At 49.5% G+C, this 26,050-nt stretch overlaps 1 protein-coding gene across 5 annotated transcripts in view; it reads left to right on the forward strand.

Annotated features, from left to right (window-relative positions):
- CDH23 (cadherin related 23) overlaps window positions 1-26,050 on the forward strand; it is a 414,161-nt gene that overhangs the window by 31,286 nt on the left and 356,825 nt on the right. For all 5 annotated transcript variants that reach the window (XM_043596561.1, XM_043596567.1, XM_043596564.1 and 2 more), the window contains exons 2-3: window positions 17,905-17,976; window positions 25,254-25,331. In XM_043596561.1, the coding sequence (XP_043452496.1) occupies window positions 17,910-17,976; window positions 25,254-25,331 (145 nt within the window). In that variant the 5' untranslated portion in view covers window positions 17,905-17,909. The remainder of the gene's footprint in view (window positions 1-17,904; window positions 17,977-25,253; window positions 25,332-26,050) is intronic.

Raw genomic sequence — 26,050 nt, forward strand, 5'->3', positions numbered from 1 at the left:
ATTGTGGTTCCACTTTCATTTGTGTCAAGGTATTTTTTGAATTCCTCATTGATTTCTTTATTGACCCGTTGGTTTTTAGTAGCATGTTGTTTAGCCTCTATAGGTTTGTGTTTTATCCCTCCTTCTTTTTTTGTAATTGCTTTCTATTTTCATAGTGTTGTGGTCATAAAAGATGCTTTATATGATGTCAGTATTTTTTTTAAATGTTTTGATATTTTTATTTATTTTTGAGAGAGAGAAACAGAGCATGAGTGGGGGAGGGGCAGAGAGAGAAAGGGACACACATACAATCTGAAGCAGGCTCCAGACTCTGAGCTGTCAGCATGAACTGCGAGATCATGACCTGAGCTGAGGTTGGATGCTTAACCAATGAGCCACCCAGGTACCCTTATATGATGTCAGTCTTATCAAATTTATTGAGTCTTGTTTTGTGGCTTAACATGATATATCTTTTTTAAATTACTTAATTTTTATTTTTTTTAATGTTTATGTGTTTATTTTGAGAGAGAGAGAGAGAGTGGGGGAGGGGCAGAGAAGGAGAGAGGGAATCCCAAGCAGGCTCCATGCTGTCAGTACAGAGCCTAACATGGGGCTGTGAGATCATGACCTGAGGCAAAATCAAGATTCAGACGCTTAGGGGCGCCTGGGTGGCGCAGTCGGTTAAGCGTCCGACTTCAGCCAGGTCACGATCTTGCGGTCCGGGAGTTCGAGCCCCGCGTCGGGCTCTGGGCTGATGACTCAGAGCCTGGAGCCTGTTTCCGATTCTGTGTCTCCCTCTCTTTCTGACCCTCCCCCGTTCATGCTCTGTCTCTCTCTGTCCCAAAAATAAATAAACGTTGAAAAAAAAAATTAAAAAAAAAAAAAAAAGAATCAGACGCTTAACTGACTTAGCCACCCAGGTGCCCCTAACATGATATATCTTGGAGTATGTTCCACATGCACTTGAATATGTATTCTACTATTTGGGGATGGAATGTTCTACATGCATCTATTAAGTCCCTCTGATCTAATGTGTCAGTTAAGGCTATTGTTTCCTTGTTGACTTTCTGTCTGGATGATCTGTCCATTGGTGTAAGTGGGACGTTAAATCCCCTACTATTACCGTATTGTTGTCACTTTCTCCCTTTTTAACACATTCTAAAAGCACTACATTTTTTACTGTCATCCTCCACATTTTATGGATAAGATATCATTTTTTACATCTTTTTATTTTGTGTATCCCTTTATTATTGTAGATGTAGTTGATTTTACTATCTTTTAACCTCCGTACTACCTTTATGATTGATTGATACACATACTGTTAGCATATATTTGCTTTTGCTTTGATCTGCAGAATTTTTTCTTTTTATAATCTTCCTACTTTTAGTTGTGGCCTTTTCTTTTTTTTTCATTTTTTTTTTTATTTTTTAAAATTTACATCCAAATTAGTTAGCATATAGTGCAACAATGATTTCAGGAGTAGATTCCTTAATGCCCCTTACCTATTTAGCCCATCCCCCTTCCCACAACCCGTCCAGTAACCCTCAGTTTGTTCTCCATATTTATGAGTCTCTTCTGTTTTGTCCCCCTCCCTGTTTTTAGATTATTTTTGTTTCCCTTCCCTTGTGTTCATCTGTTTTGTCTCTTAAAGGCCTCCTATGAGTGAAGTCATATGATTTTTGTATTTCTCTGACTAATTTCACTTAGTATAATACCCTCCAGTTCCATCCATGTACTTGCAAATGGCAAGGTTTCATTCTTTTTGATTGCTGAGTAATACTCCATTGTATAGATATACCACATCTCTTTTATCCATTCATCCATCGATGGACATTTGGTCTCTTTCCATACTTTGGCTATTGTTGATAGTGCTGCTATAAACATGGGGGTGCATGTGTCCCTTCGAAACAACACACCTGTATCCCTTGGATAAATGCCTAGTAGTGCAATTGCTGGGTCATAAGGTAGTTCTATTTTTAGTTTTTTGAAGAACCTCCATACTGTTTTCCAGAGTGGCTGCATCAGCTTGCATTGCCACCAATAATGCAAAAGAGATCCTCTTTCTCTGCATCCTCACCAACATCTGTTGTTGCCTGAGTTGTTCATGTTAGCCATTCTGACAGGTGTAAGGTGGTATCTCATTGTGGTTTTGATTTGTATTTCCCCGATGATGAGTGCTGTTGAGCATTTTTTCATGTGTCAGTTGGCCATTTGGATGTCTTCCTTGGAGAAATGTCTATTCATGTCTTTTGCCCATTTCTTCACTGGATTATTTGTTTTTTGGGTGTTGAGTTTAATAAGTTCTTTATAGATTTTTGGTACTAACCCTTTATCTGATATGTCATTTGCAAATATCTTCTCCCATTCTGTTGGTTGCCTTTTAGTTTTGTTGATTGTTTCCTTTGCTGTGCAGAAGCTTTTTATTTTGATGAGGTCCCAGTAGTTCATTTTTGCTTTTGTTTCCCTTGCCTCCAGAGACATGTTGAGTAAGAAGTTGCTGCAGCCAAGATCAAAGAGGTTTTTGCCTTTCTCCTCGGGGATTTTGATGGCTTCCTGTCTTACATTGAGGTCTTTCATCCATTTTGAGTTTATTTTTGTGTATGATGTAAGAAAGTGGTCCAGGTTCATTCTTCTGCGTGTCGCTGTCCAGTTTTCCCAGCACCACTTGCTGAAGAGACTGTCTTTATTCCATTGGATATTCTTTCCTGCTTTGTCAAAGATTAGTTGCATACATTTGTGGGCCCATTTCTGGGTTCTCTATTCTGTTCCATTGATCTGAATGTCTGTTCTTGTGCCAGTACCATACTGTCTTGATGATTACAGCTTTGTAGTATAGCTTGAAGTCTGGGATGGTAATGCCTCCTGATTTGGTTTTCTTTTTCAAGATTGCTTTGGCTATTCAGGGTCTTTTCTGGTCCATATACATTTTAGGATTATTTGTTCTAGCTCTGTGAAGAATGCTGGTGTTACTTTGATAGGGATTGCATCGAATATGTAGATAGCTTTGGGTAGGATCGACATTTTAACAATATTTGTTCTTGCTATCCAGGAGCATGGAATCTTTTTCCATTTTTTGTGTCTTCTTCAATTTCTTTCATAAGCTTTCTATAGTTTTCAGTGTATAGATTTTTCACCTCTTTGGTTAGATTTATTCCTAGGTATTTTATGGTTTTTTGTGCAACTGTAAATGGGATTTATTCCTTGATTTCTCTTTCTGTCACTTCATTGTTGGTGTATGGGAATACAACCGATTTCTGTGCATTGATTTTATATCCTGCAACTTTGCTGAATTCATGAATCAATTCTAGCAGTTTTTTGGTGGAATCTTTTGGGTTTTCCATATAGAGTATCATGTCATCTGTGGAGAGTGAAAGTTTGACCTCCTCCTGGCCGATTTGGATACCTTTTATTTCTTTGTATTGTCTGATTACAGAGGCTAAGACTTCCAGTACTATGTTGAATAAACAATGGTGAGAGTGGACATCCCTGTCTTGTTCCTGACCTTAGGGGGGAAGCTCTCAGTTTTTCCCCATTGAGGATGATATTAGCATTGGGTCGTTCATATATGGCTTTTATGATCTTGAGGTATGCTTCTTCTATCCCTACTTTCTTGAGGGTTTTTATCAAGAAAGGATGCTGTATTTTGTCAGATGCTTTCTCTGCATCTATTGAGAGCATCATATGGTTCTTTTCCTTTCTTTTATTGATGTGATGAATCACATTAATTGTTTTGCGGATATTGAACCAGCCCTGCATCCCAGGTATAAATCCTGCTTGGTCGTGGTGAATAATTTTTTTAATGTATTGTTGGATCCATTTGGCTAATATCTTGTTGATGTGGCCTTTTCTGCCTAAGGAAGTTGCTATCACATTTCTTGTAAGGCCAATTTAGTAACTTTGGTGAGCTCCTGTAACTTTTATTTGTTTGGGAAACTCTTTCTCTCTCCCACAGTTCTGAATGATAACTTTGTCAGGTAGAGGATTCTTGGTTGTAGGTTTTTTATCCTTCTAGCACTTTGAATATATCCTGCCCCCTCCCTTCTGGCCCACAGGGTTTCTGCTAGAAAATCAGCTGATAGCCTTATCAGGCACCCCAATTCTTGTCATTTTAATTATTATGTGTTTTGGTGTGGACCTCCTTGGGTCTACGTGATTTAGAATTTTCTGTCTTCTCAGACCTGGATGTCTGTTTCTGTCCCCAGGTTAGGCAAGTTTTCAGTTTTTTTTTTTTTCAAGTAATTTTGTCACTTTCTCTCTCTTCTTCTTTTGGTTCCTCTGTAATGCAAATGTTAGTATGCTTGATGTCTCTGAGTGTCTTAACCTGTCCTTATTAAAAAAAAATTTTTTTCTGGGCACCTGGGTGTCTCAGTCGGTTGAGCGTCCAACTTTGGCTCAGGTCATGATCTCAGGGTCTGTGAGTTCGAGCCCCGTGTCGGGCTCTGTGCTGAGAGCTCGGAGCCTGGAGCCTGCTTCAGATTCTGTGTCTCCCTCTCTCTTACCCTCCCCCATTCATGCTCTGTCTCTCTCTCTGTCTCAAAAATAAATAAACATTAATTTTTTTTTCTTTTTGTTGTTCAGCTTTGGTGCTCTTCCCTATCCCCCCTTCCAGATTGTTGATCTGTTCTGAGTCCTCTGATCTGCCGTGGATTCCCTCTAATGTATTATTCATTTCAGCTACTGTATTCTTCAGGTCTGATTGGTTCTTTTATGTATTCTCTATCCCTTTGTTGAAGTTCTCACCGAGTTTTTTCCACTCTTCTCTCGAGTGCAGTGGGCATCTTTATGATCATTACTTTGCACACGTTATCAGGTAGATTGCTTATCTACATTTTGTTTATTTCTTTTTCTGAGGTTTTCTCTTGCTCTTTGATTCAGAACATATTTCTCCATCTCCTTATTTTGTCTGACTCTCTGTGTTTGTTTCTACGGCTACATATCTTCATCGTGAAAGTAGTGGTTATTCAGAAGAAGTCTGCGAGACCCAGCAGCACAGTCTCCCCCGGTTTCCACAACCGGGCGCTCCAGGGGTGTCCTCTGTGTGGACTGCATGGTGTGACTGGGCCTTGACTGGGCAGGCCCAACCCTTGGCTTGGCTGTGGCAATGACTCGGTGCCACTGCTGTGGGTACACGGCGGGCAAGGCTGGCCCCGGTGTGGTTGGTTGAGAGACCCGACTGTCGTTGACTATGAGCTGTTCGTTTTCACTGTTATAAACAATGCTCCGTAAACATCCTCAAAACAGAGCCCTGTGCCCTGATTCTGATGATCTCCTTAGGGAAAGTTCCTATTAGTCGAATTGCTAAGTCAAAAGGTATGAATGCTTTTAAGGCCATGGTTTGTTTGTGCCAAATGGCCTCCCACAAAGTTGTACCACTTATGCTAGAGGAGATTTTCATAAAAAAAAAAAAAAAATTGCCGTGTGGAATAGTCTGAAAAGCAGAAGGATTCGCTGTTTTACCTTTTAGGGCCTCTTCCTGTTTCCACGTTCCGATTTCTTGCATCAGAGGAGACAGCAAGGCTTGTGCAGAGAAGATTGTCAAAGGGAGCCCACCCTTTGACAGAACCTTCCTCCACACCTTCTCTCCTTGGCCTTCACCTGGCCAGATGTCTGGGTCCCCCACCCACCCGTGACTTTAATGGTGTCGGGGAGACAGACAAGCAACCAGAGGATAACTCTTCATCTACAAAATGTGTTGAGAGGTATGAAAGGCAAGAGCAGGGTACAGTGAGAAAAAAATAAGGGTGACCAACTGTCATAGTGGTTAGGGAAGGCCTCCCTGAGCAGGGGACAATTAAGCTGACATACGACAAAAGAGGGGTCAGAGTGTGGTGTGTGGGGGAACTTCACATGTGGTGACTGGGCTGCTTTGCAGCTGGTGGTCCCCATAAGTTTATTCTTTATATTTTTAAAGTAGGCTTCACGCCCAATGCAGTGCTTGAACTTACGACCCTGAGGTCAAGTCAGATGCTCTACCTACTGAGCCAGCCAGATGCCCCACCCCCCACCCCCCATAAGTCTATTCTGATTGGACCGGGCCCTGATACGATCGGTATGCCTGACTCTACTGATGGCTTATTAATTTTTTTTTCTTAGTAATAACATGAGAGGAGCCTTTTATTTATAATAAATAAATATAATTAAATATGATAATAAATAACCTTTTATTTATTTTATGTATACATATCATTTTATTATGGCAGGATTTACAAAATGTAAATTTTGCCATTGAGTCATTTTTAGCATTTTTTTATTGCAGCAAAATACGTATAACAAAATATACCATTTTAACCATTTTTTAAAAATGTTTAATTTTGGGGCGCCTGGGTGGCTCAGTCGGTTGAGCGTCCGACTTCAGCTCGGGTCATGATCTCACAGTCTGTGAGTTTGAGCCCCGTGTCGGGCTCTGTGCTGACAGCTCAGAGCCCGGAGCCTGTTTCCGATTCTGTGTCTCCCTCTCTCTCTGACCCTCCCCCGTTCATGCTCTGTCTCTCTCTGTCTCAAAAATAAATAAACGTTAAAAAATAAAATAAAATAAAATGTTTATTTTTGAGAGAAAGAGAGAGGGCAAGTGGAGTAGGGGCAGAGAGAGAGGGGGACAGAGGATCTGAAGCAGGCTCCATGCTGACAGCAGAGAGCCTGATGCGGGGCTCGAACTCACAAACCATGAGATCGTGACCTGAGCTGAAGTTGGACGCTTAACCGGCTGAGCCACCCAGGTGCCCCTTAACCATTTCTAAGTATATGGTTCAGTGGCATGAAGTACATTCACACTGTTATGCAACCTTCACCACCATCCATCTCCAGAACTTTTCATCACCCCAGACTGAAACTCTGCACCTGTTGAACAATAACTCCTCCTTTTGCCACCCCTACCCCCAGCCTCTTGTAACCACCGTTCAACTTTCTGTCTCTCTGAGTCTGACGACTCTAGGTACTTCATATAAATGGAACCATACGCTCGTTGTCCTTTTGCGACGGGGCTTACGTCTCTTGGCATAATGTCTTCAAGGTTTATCCATGTCATAGTATGTGCCAGAATGTCGTTCCTTTTTAAGACTAAACAATATTCCATTATATGTGTATACCACACTTGGGGGTATCCATTCATCTACTGATGGACATTTGGGTTCTTTCCACCTTTGGCTATTGTGAATAATGCTGCTATGAACATGGGTGTACAAATATTTGCTCAGGTCCTTATTTCCAATTCTTTTGCATATATGCCAGAAGTGGAATCTCTGGCTCGTATGGTAATTCTATGCTTAATTTCTTGAGGAACCACCGTACTGTTTTCTACAATGGCTACACTGTTTTATATTCCCCCTGAGCAATACACAAGGGTTCCCATTTTTCTACATTCTTTCCAACACTTATTTTATGTTTTTTTTTTAATAGCTACCCTAATGAGTGAGAAGTGGTCTCTCATTGTGATTTTTATTTGCATTTCTCCAATAACTAATGATGTTGAGCATTGTTTCATGTGTCCCTTGGCCATTTGTATATCTTCTTTGGAGAAATGTATATTTAAATTTTTTGCTTATTTTTGACTTAGATTTTTTATTGTGCTGTTGAGTTTTAGGAGTTCTTTATATATGATAGATATTAATCCCTTATCAGATAGGTGATTTACAGATATTTTCTACGTGTTAGGTACAGATATTTTCTACATGTTAATAGTGTCCTTTGATGCACGGAAGTTTTTCATTTGAATGAAGTCCAGTTTATTTAACTTTATTGCCTGTGCTTCTGATGTTATCTCCTTGAAATCATTGCCAAATCTAATCATGAAGATTTCCCTCTGTTCTCTTACATGGTTATATATATTTCGTAGTTTTGGTATCGTAGTCCCTACCAAACCACTACAACAATCATTTATGCTTACTTATGTCCGTGGGTCAACGGGAGGGTCAGCAAATCTAGGCTACGGTCAGCAAATCATTAATATGATTCTGGGCCATGTGTGGTTTCAGTCTGCTCACTCTGCCTGGGGTGTGCTCATCTCAGGTTGACAGGTAGGAGTTCAAGAGGCACGCTCCTCTGCGTATGGGTCACATGCCTCCACTAGTATGGAGGTGAGCCAAAACATCCATTGGTCCAGACGAGTCATACGGCCAAGCCCAGCTTAAAAGGTGGGACAGCACACTGCCTACCATGAGACCCCAAGATGGGTGCAGATGTGTAATCCTATGCAGAGTGAAGGCTTGGGACCGATCATTTGATCAACCACAGTGATGGCCAAGGGTTAGGAATGAACTTGGCAGGGGTGAGGCTTAGAGAGGGCAAGTGAGCCCAAAATATGATAATCATGAGGGTAAGGAGGAAACTGCCACTTACTGGCTGTATAAAATGTGTTTGTTAACTGAATGAAAAAGAAAAAGAGTGTATCAGTGGAGGTAAGCTTACTGAGGCGAGAAAGGGGAGCATGGGAACCTATTTGGAGAAGAAATTGGATCACTGTAGGATATGTTAAGTGTTAGCGACCTACCCAGGAGGGGATGTTAAGTGGGCAAAGGCTGTTTGGGATAAACTGGACTCTACTTGCAAGGAGCTGAGGGTCTTCTGGGAGAAGGAGGGCATGTACAAGTCTAGCCCCTACAGCTGGAAGAGCTGCTTCCAGAAATGCAAACCTAAAAACTAGGGGAGCTGAGGGTCCAGCTTCTAGCAGGGATCCAGGATGACTTTGTGGAAGAAGTGACAGAGCTGTGCCTTGAAGGCAGAACTGGAGGTGCAAGATGGAACCAGGTGGCACTTCGGATGGAGAGAACAGCCTGGCCAAGGACAGGGTGTGGTGACTGGCAGTGACCCCAGTGAGGGAGAGGGTGTACATTGCAGCAAGGTCACAGAGCCAGGCCAAGGTGTGTTGGTTTTCACCCTACTGGTGAGTCAGGGGGTAGAAGAAAGCCAAGCTTGGTCAACTCCATTCTAGCTCCATGCCCCAATGGGGCGGGGGATCTGAGGATCAGGATCCTTAGCTACCCTTTCTGGAACTTGAAAAATAGTGACCACGCAGCTCTGGCAAAGGTATGGGGACACTGGCCCTTCTGTAAGAGTTGAGGGGAATGCAACTTGGTGCATCCTCTTTGAGAGTAGTTTGTCAACAGCTATAAAACTATGAAAGTTTCCTTCTTCATATAGTGCGTGTAAATATAGGAACAAGGCTATTCATTGTGGCTTCATTTGTCAAATTGCAAAGTTAAAAACAACCTCGATGTCCATCAGCAGAGATAAGTTATGGTCCCCCCCCCCCCAACTCCCACTACAACTGTTAAAAAGAGCAGGCTCTGTATGTTCTGAAACAGAACAGTCTTCAGGATATATCATCATGCGGCAAAACGGACTAGGATAGCATGGATACCGCTTAGATTTTTCTAAGAGAGGGAGAGACCTGTATGCTATATCCTTGTATGCACATACGATAGACACTTCAGGAACCCTCCATCCAGCGTCCTTTCTGGGAACATGCGAGCTTGGGTAGAAGGGAGACTCACTTCCTGCTGGGGCTACGATGGAAGGGAGACTCACTTCCTGCTACACACCCTTTTGTATAGTTATTTACCATGTCTGTGCATTACTTCCAAAAAGAAAAGACTAAAATAAAATATATTGCCTACGGAGTGACTTTAAAAAAAAAAACGTATAGGTCAAGGAGACTCAGATACTAGGCTTCACGTGGAGGATGCTGGGCCACTGTTGTGTCCCTCCTGGGATTTTCAGTCCTGCCTGACTCATCTACCATCCCTGGGCATCAGTCAGTGGGAACTTTGGGGAGGGATCCAGCGGAGGGCACAAACACACTGATCTTTTCCCTCCTTACGGGAAAAGTCCCGCTTAGTGACCTTCTGTCACAGCAGCCTCCCCTGCCGGTGGCCTGGATGGGGTAGGCTTTGAAACATGGCCGTCAGTGGCTGACAGTGGCTTGTCCGTTAGTGGCCCTAATGGTGTCGTCTGCGGGCACCTCCTTGCACGCACGAGCCCCTCCGTGTGTAGTGGTGGTGAATAATCCCCAAATTGTATTTGATTTCTGCCGTGTATTTCTGTATTTCTATTCAAAGCTGAGTGCATCTGATTTTATGGGAATTCATAGCAGTTCAAACTAAATTGTGGCACCCTGCTGTGAAAATCTTTCACTCCTGAGAAACTGAAAAGCTGCTCAGATGTCCCCTCCTGCCCTTTCCCTCCCCCTCGGCTCTGTTTCTTCCTGTCCCCTTGCTTGCTGGATGGAAGCCACTGCCTCTCTCCACCCTGAGCACACCCTCGGTTCCTGCATCCCCTGACTGAGCTGCAGGGAGAGGTGGGAGATGGTAACCATTGAGGGCCCTTGAGCCCTGAATGCGCCGATTTCCCAGAAGAGGGGAGTGTGTCCTTTGTCCCTGCAGCCACAAGGAACATGCTTTCCAGTCTCTGTCCGGGAGACCAGGCTGTGATGGGCTCTGTCTTGGGTTTGGTCCAGAGGCATTTGGTGACACCCCTACAGATCGGGAGGAGCTGTATGACGAACCTGGCTTCCTCCAGCCTGGGGGAAGCAATGGGGACAGGAAGGGGGGGCTGTCCAAGGTTGGGTCAGGGGCATCTTGAGGGCACATTTCGTTCGGGGGTTCACTGGGCCCAGCTTGTGTGTGTGTGTGTGTGTGTGTGTGTGTGTGTGTGAGCGTAGGAGTACCTTCGGACACTTGTTTTTCTTTTCAGTTGTTAGTCCCCACCTTCAGCCTGGGGCCTGGTCTCTAAGGCCAGGTTTAGCTCATTCTGGTACTTACGAGTCCCCATGGCTGGAACGCAGGGAAGTCCTCCTGAGGGTGGGCGTAATCAGAACAACCCCCAATCTGCTCCGGTGTGGGAAGGTAACAGGACTGGGCAGGGAGGCAGGGGTCTCTGAGCTGGGACCGCCTCGCCCCCTGTCCAGGAGGGAGAGAGCCCCTTGTCCACGGAAGGACCTGAGTAGTGGCAGAGGGGTGTTATTAGCCAGACGACTTTTGAGAACCCTCCCAGCCCTAAGGGTCTCCTCCGGTAGTCACATCTGGGACTGTGGACTTCAGGGAGGCTCAGCAGAGCATTAAGACAAAACTTTATTTTTTTTTAATATAAATTTATTTTTATTTTTTTATTTTAGAGAGAGAGCATGAGCTGGAGAGAAGGGCAGAGAGAGAGAGAGAGAGAGAGAGAGAGAGAGAGAGAGGGAATCTTAAGCAGGTTCCACACTGAGCATGGAGCCTGATGCGGGGCTCAATCCCACGAACCTGGGATCGTGACCTGAGTCAAAATCAAGAGTTGGATGCTCAACGAACTGAACTACCCAGGTGTCTCTAGGAAAGATCAGTCTATCTTTCTTTCTTTCTTTCTTTCTTTCTTTCTTTTCCTCTTTCTCTCTTTCTCTCTTTCTTTCTTTCTTTTTTCTTTCTTTTTCTTTCTTAATGTTTATTTTTGAGAGAGACAGAGCACGAACATAAGCAGGGGAGGAGCAGAGAGAGAGAGAGAGATGGAGACACAGAATCCGAAGCAGGCTCCAGGCTCCGAGCCGTCCGCACAGAGCCCCGCGTCGAGCTCCAACTCACGAACTGTGAGATCACGACCTGAGCGGAAGTCGGATGCTCAACCAACTGAGCCAGCCCGGCGCCCCTAGGAAAGAACTTCCTAATCAGAGTTGTGTATCTGTTCACATGCTGCTGCCGATGTTTTGGTAGGATGGACATTAGCTAAGTCTCTGGTTGTAAAAACGTTGGGTGTTCTAATAGAAGATTTGGAAAATGCAGTGAGTGTGTAGAAGAATGCGGAATCAGCTGTAACTGCACCTCTCAGATGAAACCGTTTCACCTAATAGTCCTGTCCGTGCACGCGCTGCCCCTACCCACAGACACACACATACCCATCCGTATGTGGTCCTCTGCTTCTTGTGGACATCACACAGTTGAACCAGTTCCCGCTGGGTGTCTGGGCTGCTCCCCTGGGCTGCTGCGAACATCGCTGGGGGTTAGCGTTCATGCGCCGCCATAATCATTTCCTCAGCTCAAGTTCTGGAAGTGGAATCGCTAGGCCACGCGTTGAGAGTGGCTTTTTGTAGGTTTTAAACATTGATGGATATTCTCAGCCAAGTTGCCTCGGCTCGAGGGTGTTGGGATCTTGGTGATCTCGTCTCTCTGGTGGCCCCAAGTACCACCTACACGCCGATGACCCCCACGTCTACGTCTGCATCTCTGGCCCCACCTCAGGCCTGACGTCTAGGTGGGGGTGTCCTCCTGCCTGTCCCACGATGCTGCTGGGTTCTCAACAGCCTTTCCAAGCTCACCGTGCCCCAAACTGAACTTCTGCGCTCAGCTCTCAGCTCCTTCCCCCTGCCGCCTCCTCCCAGCAACTCCATCCTTCCGGGCGCCTGGGCCAAACCCTCAGGCTCGGTCCTTTCTCACACGGCCTCGTCTTCTCCAGTAGGAGACCCTCTCAGCTCTACCTCGACACATGCCAGACCCCACACCCTCCACCCCAGTCTCTGGCCAGAGCCCTCAGATGTCTGGCCGCCACACCGGTCTGCCTGCTTCTGCCCTTGCCCCTGCAGTCAGTCCCCAGTAGTGCGGCCAAGTGCTCCAGTAAAACTTGACTCTTGCACAGAACTCTTGGGGGGCTTAGGACCATGACTCCCACTTGACTCCCATCAGTGATGGGCCCATTGTGTCTGTGGCCTCGTCTCCTGCCACTCTCCCCCACCGTGTACCCAGTTACAGCCCCACTGGCCTCCTTTCCATGTGCGTTAGCACCCTCTTGCCTCAGGGCCTTTGCACAGGCTGTTGCCTCTGCCTGGAAGATGGCTAACCGCATGGCTCACTCTCCTGCTTCCTCACTGTTTGTTCATATAGCACCTTCAGTGATAGGCAGACTACCCTCACCCCGTTCCTTGCCTCTCTCCTTAGTACTTATTCCCAAGCACGCCGTAGAACTTGCCTACCTACGCCGTCTGTGTTGGTCTCTCCTGGAAGTGTCAGCCCCCACCCCGGAAAGGTCCTCAGCTTGTTTCCTTCTGTGCGCTTGTGTCTAACACAGTGCCTGGCACACGGCAAGTAATGTCAGGGCAGACGCGTGCGGTGTGGCCAGACCCGGCTTAGAAGCCTCTCCTTGCAGCTCCCCAGCCCTCGGGGGTGTAAATGGAGGCTTTGATTGGGGAGGTGATTCCCAGGTGGGGTGACTCCCTAGATGCTGTAACCGTGCCACCTGCCGGAACATCCCCTGTGGCCCTCAGCCCAGGCCCGCGTGAGCAGCAGGTTTTTACAGGTTGATCACAGGAGAAGGCACAGGCCAGTGTGGGTCACGTTGCTGCCTCGAGTACGGCTGTCTTTGCACTCTGCTCCCTCCAGGGACAGAGGTGGTAACCTCTTGGGGATGGTGCCGGAGAGGGCCATGTGGGATGAGGAGGCGGGGGGCTTGGTCACCTCTGATGGTGCGGACGTTGTCTTATTGGTAGTGGTTCTCGGGCCAAGGCCTGTGAGATGCCAATATGCCAGAAAGGCAGGCTAAATAGGAACCCACTTCCCGGCCCTGGCTGTCCCCCTTCTTCCTGGCACACGCACTCGGCCTTGCTGCTGCCTCCTATATCCTGTGGCTGTGAAGCAGTTGTAAGGGTTGGGGCTGAGGCTGGGCGACCAACTTTTGACGGCCATCGGAATGGGGTTCGAATCCCGACCTGGCCACTTATCAGCTGTGTGACCTCGGGCAGGTCACTCAAACTCTCCGAGCCCCAGCACGGACAGCACGTCGCCCGCCGCAGTGACTGGCACGTAACGTGCACTCGGCAAACGTTAACACTGTGCAGCCCACATCTCACCTCCTCTGGTAGGTTCAGGACTTCTCTTTCCATGGCCTTGGGCAGCAATGGTCTCTATCATTTATTTGACACCTGGCACATGTTCGTAGCCATCCTCCCCCAGGGCCTGGCACCGAGTTTAGCATGAAAGAGGCTGTTGAGAACTGACAGCCCGACGACTCTGAGGCCTGGTTCTGTGTCTTCTTGGCAGTGGGTATGTTTGAGGGATTTCTGGAAGTCTTCCTGCAAGGATGGGCTCTAAGCCAGGTCCCTGAGAGATTTGGGGGCAGCCAGCCCTGACCCTGCTCCTACCCCTGGGGCACGTCTCTGGCACTTATCCCAGGCCCAGAGCAGAACCCCCGCACGGAAGGCTGTGTGTCTGTGTTTCCTGGTTCGGTGGGGGCAGGTGAGGGTTGGTAGGAGCCCAGGCCCCATCCTGAGGTGGAGGAGGTCACGCAGCTCTGCCAGGTGGGAGGTGGGAGGGCTGGGAGGTTGGGGAACAGCCGTTGCACAAGGCAGGGCGAGGTCAGGCTCTCCCGGGGGACACAGGCCACTTGCTGTGGCCCCAATGTCAAGGGAATGCCTGCAGGCAATGCAGCATCCATTGCGACACCTGGGCTGGAGGTTGGAACCCAGGGGCCTCTTCCCACTGCCATTAGCCTCTCTCTCTGGGCCTTGCTTGCCTTCCTGTAGCCAGAGAGGCCAGAGGAAGGGCAAGAACTGGGATTTCAGGGAGAACCCGGTAGCAGGAGGGACCCACTTTTGCCTAGCTACTCCGCTTCACCCTTCGGAGCCGGGGTCCCCGCGACCTACGGTCTCGGCTCCCTTGCCCCAAGCTGAGGACAGAGTCAGCATGGAGCAGACATCACCCCTGCGTCTAACGGCTTCAGAGCTGCCCCCCGCCCCCAATCCTGCAGACTCAGGGCTGTGTTTGGCTGCCCGTAACCCACAGAAGAGAGGCGCCAAGGCAATGTGACTGCCTCCGGAGGGGAAGCAGACGTTTAAGGAGACAGGCTGGGGACAGTGTGCCTGGCAGTGTTGGAGCCCGAGCCAGCGTCGTGGAAATGATGCGTTTTGCACGTGTGGGTGTGTTGTGCACAAGTGTGCACTTCTTTGCAGACGTTCATCCTGTGTCTCTTGTGTATTGTACTCCTGAGGGAGGGGCCGTGCCTTCCCTTTTATCTGTTAGGAAATGGGGCGGGCGGTGTGTGGGGAATGGCGGGCAGCAGGGTGGCGTGATGGAATCAGTTCCAGTCCTGGAGTGACCTCTCTGGGCCTTGATTCCCTCATCTGAAAAATGGGGACAATACGCTATGGGGACACTTCAGAGGACTGAATAAAACAACACCTCTGAAAATCCCTGGTCTGTGGGAGTTGCCCTCGTAAGTGTTTATTTTCTTCCTTCCTTCCTTCCTTCCTTCCTTCCTTCCTTCCTTCCTTCCACTGCAAACTTCGTGCAACACCTTGCAGAATGGCTACCCTCCCCAGCTATTTGTGGATGATGTTCTTGGCAGATGTTGTTTAATTCTTATAACATCTGGCTTGGGAAGGCAGAGGGCTGGAGATTTTTTTTTGAAAAAAACACTCACTCACTAGGAGATGTCAGATTGTCACTTAATTGCTCTGTGCCTCGGTTTCTCCACTTGTAAATCAGGGATAATGCCAGCAATGCTGGCTAGCTTCTTTGTAGGATACGCTACGGCAGTGCAGGATAACAGATGGAAAGTGGTTTGAACGTTTAGAAAAAGGCATCCTGCTCAACCTCGCTAGTAGTTAGGGAAATGCAAATTAAAGCAACAATGCCATACCATTTTTCATGCATCCGATTGGCAGCCATTTAAAAGAGGGATCACTTCCAGGTGGGCACAGAGGCCCTCTCATACGCTGCCGGAGGGAGCGGGAATTGCCACAACCTTTCCAGAAGGTAATACGGCGATGTCTAATAAAGGTTTACATACATGGCCGGGGTTGTATCTAATCCACCCAGTAATGCCGCAGCTGGAGAGCCAAGTTCAAGAGCATCCAAGGTCCTGACACGATTATTTTCGGAGGGAGGCCCCTCGTGGCATTACCCGTGGTGGTGGGAACCTGGGAACACCCAAATGCCCAACAGTAGGGGATCCTTGTCTCTCTTGCAAACACCCATGCTCTGAACTATGATTTAGCTCCTAAAAAGAAGGGCGCAGATGTAGCAGTGTTGACGTGGAGGGTCATCCGTGAAATATCATGATGTGAGAAGAGCAAGTTTCTTTTGTGTAGAGACAGTTCCATCATTCTAAAGATAAACACAGCCACACCGCTCCATACGTGTGTGTAATGCGAACGGATTTGCTTGGGTGCAGGGAAGGGCCCAGTAGGACGCGTGCCCAGCCCAACCCACCCACTCTGGCCATCCGACACGTCCTGTTTGGCTCCTACAAGTTGAATTATTTGCCAACATTTAAAAAGTGAATTCATAGAAAAAGCCCGATTGTCAGCTTTTCATTGAGAGAAATCAGAAGCCCTGGCCGCGCTGGGCCCACATCCCTCTTGGCTGGAACACATCAGCAGCTGCCCCTCTTGGACAGAGCCTGTGGCCTCGGAGTGGCCATCATCCCCACCCACCCGGTGTCTCCCTCATTTCTGTTCCTGGCCTGGCCCCTGGAGCATCTCAATTTGCCTCCCTGTGATGCTGTTAACATTCCAAAGCTCAAGGGGGTGGAAATATAGGAATATATGAATGGGGGGGGGTCTGTCTTTTATTATTTAAATACATCTTAGGATCGTTTATTCTGCAAATTACCGTTTCATGCCTAGTAATCAGGACATCAGGGAAACAGATGTTAGAAGGGAAACCAAAGGGCGTCACGGGCCAGTGCGTGTTGTATGTGGCAGGAACCCCGGTGGGGTCGTGTCACAGGCCACTCGGGGCCTGGGCTGACAAAGGCCACTCTGGGTCTGGAATTAAGGGATCTGAGCTTGTGGCTCTTTTGGAATCTCTCGCCCTTGGATCTTGCAGACATGTGGAAGTCTCTCCAGAGATCCCTTCCCTTCCGTTCCCTTCACCTCCCCATGGCTTTCCTGGCCCCTCATCCACGAGGGAGGCGGCCGGTCAACTTAGGTCCAGATGCTGAGCCTGGTGCTCGCTAGCCGGGAGTCTCTGAGCAAGCTGTTGAACTGCAGGATGACGTGCAGGCCCTTGGCTAGGCCCTGCGGGGATGTGGAGGCGTGTGGGCTGTGTCCCTGTACTAACAGGGCTGGCATTTGAGAGCGCCGTGGCATCCCCAGCTGAGGAGCGTGGGCCCCTCCTGGTGCCTCTGCTGGTCTCCGGGAGGCCTGTCCCTGAACTGCTGCAGGGCTGAGAAGGAACCAGAGGACCGTGGCCCCGCTGTAACAGGGCCACCGCTATGGTGCGAGGTGCAGTCACCCTCCCCGACACCCTTCGAGGTGGGATCTCGCCTCGCTGAGCCGCTGGGGGCTGGGCTCCAGATCTCGCTGGAGCCCCTAGAAATTTGGCCTCAGTGTTCTACAGACTTGCTGTGGAACGCTGTGCAGATACCTCCCCTCTCTGTGCCACTCTGGACACTGCTGACTGCCGCCACCTTTCATATCCCAGATTATGAGATAGTCGGGTGGGTAGGAAAAGTGAGAAAAGGCATGCCCATTGGGCACTTAGGCGGGGGGGATCCGGGGTGTTGGGCCTGCCAAGCCCGGTCTTCGACCCCTGACTGCCCGCTCAGCACCTGTCTCCTATCCCTGTCCCCAGGCTACCCAAGCCCCATCACTCCTGGGGCTGCCATCCTGGAGGATGTAGGCAACGGCCCCTCCCCGCAAGGGGCCCAGAATGCCTCGGTCACGCATTCCTGTGCCTACCGCTTAGCCTCGCTCACTCTCTCGCTCGCTCGGCTGCGCAGCCAGCCCCATGAGGGCAGACGCACCGCTGCCCCTGCCCCCACCCCCAGGCCGCTGAGCTATACCCAGCCCTGGACGATCCGAAACCAAGCGATGCAGACCCTCTCTTCTTTCCCACACCCGCCTCCCCACCACGTGAGTTGATTCCCTCCCTTCTTCCCAGGCCAATTCTCCCCGGAGCTGCAGGGGTGGGCAAGTGTAGGAGGGGCTCGGAGGGCAGGCTTCTCACCTCTCCTTCCTTGTGTCCCCAGGAGACATGAGGTGCCACGTTGCCACCGGCTGCCTCGTGGCCTGGCTGTTTGTGCTGATCTCCGGATGCCTGGGTAAGTCCGATCCTCTGCCCTTCCTGCTGCCGCCAGCGAGGGGTTTGTGCACTGGGAGGGGGCTGGAGGGGGGGTGGCGCGGCTGCTCTGGGCCCGCAGACCTCGCCTTGCTGTGTGTGTGATTGCACACACACTTCCCTCTCTGGGCCTCGGTCGCTTCCGCAGCACTCACAGGACTGAAAATACCAGCCTCCCCGGGAGGGAAGGGGAGGAGCCTTGAGAAACAGGTGAGCTCCAGGGGAAGGAGGCATCTGTGACCGTGAACCCCTTCTGGGATGCAGGGAGTGGCTGCAGTGCTCTTCGGTTTCCGAGCTGTCTTTTGAGTACCTACTGTGTGAGGCTGTGTCTACTGTGCCCAGTTCTGGGGTACGGGGCAGTGACTCGTGCTCAGGGAGCCCCGAGCCTGGTGGGGGAGGAAGCCACAGCTAGGATTTACTACCTAGAAGGCAGGTGAGTATAGTGGTAAGAAGACAGACATGGCTCTGGAGAAGCCCATCAGAGGAAAAGATTGATTGGGCCTGTGGGGACAGGAGGGACTCAGCCAGAGGGAACATTTAATCGGGGCTTTGAAGACTGAGAAGTAGTTTTAGCATAGGGGAACAGGAGGAAGGGAATCCCGGGAGGAAGGAACAGCTTGAGCGAATAGTGGTGGTGAGGTGCCCTTTCCCCTGGCAGGGAGGACCGGGCCTCCTTCCCCAGCGGCCAGATCAGCGTCAGCCCTGGTGGCCGCAGAGGAGGCCGGGAAAGGCCTGGGCATTTGCCTGTCCCTTGGCTCCTGGGCAGCTGGTGGCAAGGAGCAAAGCAGCTCTGGACTGCGCTGAAGGAAGGTTAGGACTGCAGGCACGGCTGGCATGGTGTCCCCTGGGGCCAGCTTGTCCCCGGGGAAGAGCTGTGGGCCCGGCCTGCCTGGTGACACGGGCAAACATATTCCTGAGTGAGGCCAGCTCCTTCTGTCACTCCAGGGAGCTAGGGAGTCGCTGGAGGAAGCCAGCCTCCCACTGGCTGCCTGAGAGTCCCTTGAAGCTCCCCTCTCCTGGCCACTGTGTCTGGAAGGATCTCTGCTGGAATGCCTCTGTGATGGGGAGCTCACTTCCATCCAGGCAGCCCGGGATTACGGCGCAGTTTCACGGACTCTCAGGGGAGAACTGGAGGCGCTCTCAGACCCTCTCTCGAGTCTTGACCTCCTTTGCAGAGAAACTGACACCTGGAGATGTTACTGGCCCAAGGTCATGCCAAGCAGGGCGTGGCTGAGCCTCAGTCAGGGTCAGGATTCTGCTCCCACGGCCATTGCAGGAGACCTCAGTGGGGGCACATGAGATCAGCTCTGACCCTCTGGCTTTGCTGGATGGTGGGGGAGTCAGGACACCCTCCTCAGCCGGCTCTATGACCTTGGACACTCATGCCCTTCCCCCGCTGTTAAGAAGAAATACATCGGGGCACCTGGTGGCTCAGTCGGTTAAGCGTCTGACTCTTGATTTCAGTTCAGGTCATGATCTCATCATTTCTGAGTTTGAGCCCTGCGTTGGGCTCTGTGCTGACAGTGCGGAGCCTGCTTGGGATTCTCTCTCTCTCCCCCTTGCTGCCTGCCCCTCCCGGGCTTGCACTGTCTGTAAAAATAAAACAGGTGCTAAGAGCTCGGCTGTATCCTCAGCAGAGGATAGTTTCCTCTTGAGCTCTCTGGGTGGAAGACGGTTTGTGCATCTCAAGTGGGCACAAGGGAGTAGCACAGAGCCAGGACTCCTGGGTTCCCGCCCCACTTCTCCAACCGCTTCCCTTGGGCAAGTGTCTTAGTCGCTCTGTCCTTCAGCTTTCTTATCTCTAAAGTCAAAGGACGATAGGACTCTCCTCCTTCAGTTGTCAGAATAATCAGACGAGTTAATGCACATGTCAAGCACTTAGAATAGCGCCTGGCACGTATTAGGTGCTAAAATAAAGCGTTAGCTCTTTTATTACGAGCTGTATCTTTCTCTGGGTGAAGGAAAATGGGGCACAGAAAACAGAACAGTTAAGCAAGTTGCCTGGGGCCACACAGCAGCTCTGTGGCAAAACCAGCCCATCTGGGGACTAGTCTGCTTTGCACGTATATGAGGGTTCCTCTCTCTCATTGCCAGGTATGGTCCTCCCTTCCTGGTGCCTGTCTGAAGTGGCCAGTGTTGTTCCTTTGGCATGGTGAGGCCATGGCTGACCTTAGGGACTGAAGGACACCGTCTTCCACCCTGCCCTTCCGACACCTGCCCCTGACCCCTCACCCTCCTCTCGTTCCCACAGACCCTCCCGCATCACTTCTCCCCACTTTGTTTTCATCTGACCCGCAGCCCCAGTGGATCTCTCCTCCCATCCCGGGTAGTCAGAGATGGGTCAGGCTCACAGATGTCAGACCCTCTTGTCAGCCTGTCATCTTCTCTTTGCCGAAGCTTGTTCCGCCTTCTTCCCTCTGGCCTCGACGTGTTCTTCATCTGTGGGCTTGCTGGGGGGCAGGAGGTGGAGGCCTGCAGCTCGCATGGCGTGTTTTCTGTGAGCCTCCCTGCTCCCTTCTCCCCTCAGGCCTGCGGTGGTAAGAAGCTAGATGCTGTGCGGTGTTTTTTTGTTTTTTTCTTTTTTTTATCATGAAATTTATTGTCAAATTGGTTTCCATACAACACCATACAACAGCTGCCCTCCTCAATACCCATCACCCACCCCCCATCAACCCTCAGTTTGTTCTCAGTCTTTAAGAGTCTCTTATGGTTTGGCTCCCTCCCTCTCTAACTTTGTTTTTCCTTCCCCTCCCCCATGGTCTTCTGTTAAGTTTCTCAGGATCCACAGAGGAGTGAAAACATATGATATCCGTCTTTCTCTGTATAACTTATTTCACTTAGCATAACACTCTCCAGTTCCATCCATGTTGCCACAAAAGCCATGTTTCATTCTTTCTCATTGCCACGTAGTATTCCATTGTGTATATAAACCACAATTTCTTTATCCATTCGTCAGTTGATGGGCATTTAGGCTCTTTCCATAATTTGGCTATTGTTGAGAGTGCTGCTATAAACATTGGGGTACAAGTGCCCCTGTGCATCGGCACTCCTGTATCCCTTGGGTAAATTCCTAGCAGTGCTATTGCTGGGTCATAGGGTAGGTCTATTTTTAATTTTTTGAGGAACCTCCACACTGTTTTCCAGAGCAGCTGTATCAGTCTGCATTCCTACCAACAGTACAAGAGGGTTCCCGTTTCTCCACATCCTCGCCAGCATCTATAGTCTCCTGATTTGTTCACTTTAGCCACTCTGACTGACGTGAGGTGGTATCTCAGTGTGGTTTTGATTTGTATTTCCCTGATGAGGAGTGACATTGAGCATTTGTTCATGTGTTGGTTGGCCGTCTAGATGTCTTCTTTGGAAAAGTGTCTATTCATGTCTTCTGCCCATTTCTTCACTGGATTATTTGTTTTCCGGGTGTGGAATTTGGTGAGCTCTTTATAGATTTTGGATGCTAGCCCTTTGTCCGATATGTCATTTGCAAATATCTTTTCCCATTCCGTCGGTTGCCTTTTAGTTTTGTTGATTGTCTCCTTCGCGGTGCAGAAGCTTTTTATCTTGATGAGGTCCCAATAGTTCATTTTTGCTTTTAACTCCCTTTCCTTTGGAGATGTGTCGAGTAAGAAATTGCTGCGACTGAGGTCAGAGAGGTCTTTTCCTGCTTTCTCCTCTTGGGTTTCGATGGTTTCCTGTCGCACATTCAGGTCCTTTATCCATTTTGAGTTTATTTTTGTGTTTGAAATATTTAAAGCTGGCGGACTCCTCCATCTACTGTGTGGGGAACAATCAGTAGGCATGGCTGGCAGAGGTGGGAGGAAGCCACCAGGGCGGAGCCAACAGTGGATGCGGACTCACGGGGAAGGGGTGTGTGGGGCACGGGAAGTTGGGACTCCCCCATGTCCCCTCCCCTTGTACATCCACTCACGGACCAGCTGGGCTGGAGGTCTCACACAGAGCCTTTGTGCCTTGAGAGTGGTTTTTAAGAGAACGAATAACCTGTCCGTGTTCCCTTTCCCCACCCCTGCCCCGTCAGCCCCCTCCTGGTGCCCAGGGACCGCACTGGCAGCCCAGGGCCACGGGGTCTCTGGGGGCAGCAGAACTGTTCTGAGGACCCAGGCCCTGCTTGGTAGGTGGCAGGAGACATCTGCCCCTGGGGCCCTGCCGGCTGCCAGTGCAGAGCACTCAGCAGGTGATTATCGGCAGGTCCTGTAAAAGAAAATTTAAAAATGAACAATGCTGCTGCACGCGGTGTTTTTTCCTGGCTGGTTTCCCTCCCAGCAGCCCAAGTCCACCCCGGAGCCTTCACCCGGGTTCAGCCCGCTTCCCATACTGGAGCCCAAGGCTCTTCTTGGTCAAAAGCATCCTTCTCTGGCTGAGCAGGTGGCTCCATTATTAATACCAATATTAATAGTAGTTTCCATTTATCCAGTGCTTGCTGTGTGCTGGGGCATGGCGCTAAGCACTTTATGTATGTAATCTCACTTAATCCTCAGGGCTGCCCTGAAGTAAGTCTTGTTACTGCCATTTTACACCTGAGTAAACTGAGGCATGGGAGGATCGTGTGGCTGGAAAGAAGCACAGGGAAGTTCCAAACAAAGGCAAGGCCCTTGGCCATTGGCCTCTTTCTGAGGCTGTTATGTGTGAGAGGGGTTCTGGATTCCTGATATGAGAGGATGGAGGAGTGTGTGTGGGGGCACGTTTATAGTAATGGTGATCAAGGAGGGCTTCCTGGAAGAAGGGATGTCTAAGATGAAACTTGAAGGATGTCTAAGAAGAAACTTGAGCCCACTCCGCACTAGGAGCATCTCAGGCGGGAGGGGGAAGTGCTCCTCCTCGACTCCAGCCTTCTCACTTCCTGGGAACTGGCCTCCGTTCTCTAGCCTGGCACCAGCCCTGAGACAGCCCCAGCTCAGCCGAAATGGGGAAAAGAAGGACGTCCCCGAAGGACCCAGCAGGGGCTGCTTATGGCTGCACGACATCAGCCCTGTGCGAGACAGACCAGCTACCTACCCGCTGGTTGGCAGGGGCAGAAAGGGAAGAGGCCTCACTTGCCTACTTCTCGGGTGTTTTCCATACCACCAACCAATTCTCTGGACACCAACTGGGTGTCCAAAAATTTAATGAAACTCAGTCTGACACTATTTGGAGTTAGTGTCAAATTATACACATTTAAGGGCTCGGGCGCACAAGACCGCCCCCATGTCACAGGCCAGTCACGAGTCCTAGGCCACCCATACTTCTCACCTACCGGCCATAAATCAGGGCTTCCTCTGACCCCCTTCCTCAGGTTTTATCAGCTAGAATGACTCACAAGACTCAGGGAGGCAGTTTACTTCCATTTCCTGGGTTAACATAAAGAGTACAGCTCCGGGGCAGCCAGATGGAATGGGGTGAGAGTGGAGCTTCCGTGTCCTCTCCAGGTGCGCCACCCTCCCAGCACATGGATATGTTCACTTCCTGAGCACTCATCAGATCTCTTCAATCTCCAGCTCCCTCCCCTCCCTGGAGGTCTGGATGGGACTAAAAGATCCCCCCACTAACGAGTTGGTCTTTCTGCCCACCAGCCCCATCCTGGGGCTGCCTAGAGGCTCCCCACCCCCCAACCAAGTCCCCTCACTAGCATAAACTCAGCTGTGCTCAAAAGGGGCTCCTTATAAACGATACTCCTCTCTCTCTGGAAATTCTAAGGAGTTTTGTATATATATATATATACACACACACACACACACACACACATATATATACATATATATATTAAATATATATTATATATATACATGTATATATACATATATATATTTAAAAATTTTTTTAATGTTTATTTTTGAGAGAGAGAGGGAGAGAGACAGAGCATGAGCAGGGGAAGAGCAGAGAGAGAGAGGGAGACACAGAATCCAAAGCAAGCTCCAGGCTCTGAGCTGTCAGCACAGAGCCTGAAACGGGGCTCAAACTCACGAACCATGAGATCATGACCTGAGCTGAAGTCAGATGCTTAACTGATTGAGCCACCCAGGCGCCTCCAAATATATTTTTTATTATACTGCACTACTGAAGGCTGTTAAGAGGAGGTTCAGGGGACAGGTAAAGCCAGCCTTGGGGAGGCCTTGTGTGGGGAGCTTGTGGTTTGGGGGGCTCTTTGGAATCACTAAATTCCTCAGCCCATGCCACTATTTCCTCAACTCCTTCCAAACCTGGCCCTTGTCCCAAGGCCATCACAGAGTGATACAAGGTCAACCACCCAGGGGTCCCCTAAGGCCTGTGCCACTTACTAGCTGTGTGACCCTGGGCAAGTTACTGCTTATTCCCCACAGGCCTCGTTTTCCTCAGCAGTAAGATGGGGATATGATAGCCCCGGCTGTACCATGAAGATTGGTGGAGGGGACATAGTGGCTGGCATGGAGAAAGGTTCTATACATGGCATTGTTGTCATTCATCCTATGGGGTCGGCTCACGTTCCTTCACACGACAAATACCTCCTGGGGCTCCTGAGTCCTCGCTCTTCTCTGAGCACCAGGCTGGTAGCCATCGAGGAGGATAGCCCTGGTCCTTGGTGTGCTCACATGTCATCTACAGCCAGGCTGCCTGGTGGGAGTACAACGTGAGCCACATGTGTGAGTTGGAATTTTCTAGAAGCCACATTAGAAAAGAAACACATTTTATTTAAAAAATTTTTTGTAATGTTTTTATTTATTTTTGAGAGAGAGAGACAGAGCATGAGCAGGGGAGGGGCAGAGAGAGGAGACACAGAATCCGAAGCAGGCTCCAGGCTCTGAGCCATTAGCACAGAGCCCGATGCTGGGCTCGAACTCACAGACCGTGAGATCATGACCTGAGCCAAAGTCGGATGCCCAACCGACTGAGCCACCCAGGCGCCCCAAGAAACACATTTTAATAATAAGTTTAACCCAATATATCCACAATATTTTCATTTCAACCCATGTTCAATATAAAAGGTTAATGAGATATTTTACACCCATGTTTTCATATAAAGCCTTTGAAATCCTGTGTGTATTTTATGCTTCATCATGTCCCAGGACTCATTAGCCATGTGGGGCTGGTGGCCTCTCTCACCGTATGACCTCCCTACTGGCATTATTCCCCATTTACCCAGAAGCAGGACAGTGACTCGCTGAGGTCCTGGGAAGGTGGCCATGGCACTGGACGTAAGCTCAGTGCCCTCTGCAGCCCCTACTCTGTGTCTCCCTTGCAGAAGCTATGGCATAAGGTCCTTGACTGACACTCTTGTCCTCTGACTTCCAGGCCAGGTGAATCGACTGCCCTTCTTCACCAACCACTTCTTTGACACGTACCTGCTCATCAGCGAGGACACGCCCGTGGGTGAGTCGGCACAAGGGCTGGTGGGCATGCCGGGTGGCATAGGGTGGGCTTACCTTCCCACAAGCGAAGGTGATCTTAGAGATTGAGGCCATCTTCTACCAATTTTTGGAACCTCTTCTGTGGTGTCCCTCATGGGGATGTGTATGGCCTCTCCTTGGGGATGGGGCGCTCAGTCCTTCCCAGGGCTGTCCCTTCCCACACGGGGGTGCTCCAAGTGCCCAAGGAGTTATCACATTGAGCCCAAGATGCGTGACTTCTTCCACTTCTGTCCTGCAAGATGGCTTGTTCCTCTTCTTTGGGCAAACTTGAAGTTGGCAACTGTCACAGAGTTTGTTTTGTAGCCTTTTGCACTTTTCCGTGATCACCAAGTTTTCCGCGCAATGAGTCTGCCTGTTTTTGTCATTAGGGGAACAATTACCTATTTTGGAGGTGATCACAAACATCCCTCACACCCCAGCTTGAGTCACCTCATTACCCAGCTCTGTCCTCATGATCCCCTTCCTGAGGGCCTGGCCTCTATGCCTGTGGCTGGAGATGTGCACACATAGCCCTGTGGCCTTCGCTCGGCTCCGGGGACCAGAAGGTTCTCGGGAAGCGCAGCTGCACTGATGAGAAGACCCTCATTCCTGTGAGAGGCCCCTCCTGCCTCCCCCCACACTCCCTCCCTTGTCCTCATTCTTGTCCGTGTCATCTTAGGGAAAATGCCCGTCATCTGGGGC

The sequence above is a fragment of the Prionailurus bengalensis genome, chromosome D2 (assembly GCF_016509475.1).
Source record: "Prionailurus bengalensis isolate Pbe53 chromosome D2, Fcat_Pben_1.1_paternal_pri, whole genome shotgun sequence".
In the NCBI taxonomy this organism is placed as follows: Eukaryota; Metazoa; Chordata; class Mammalia; order Carnivora; family Felidae; genus Prionailurus; species Prionailurus bengalensis.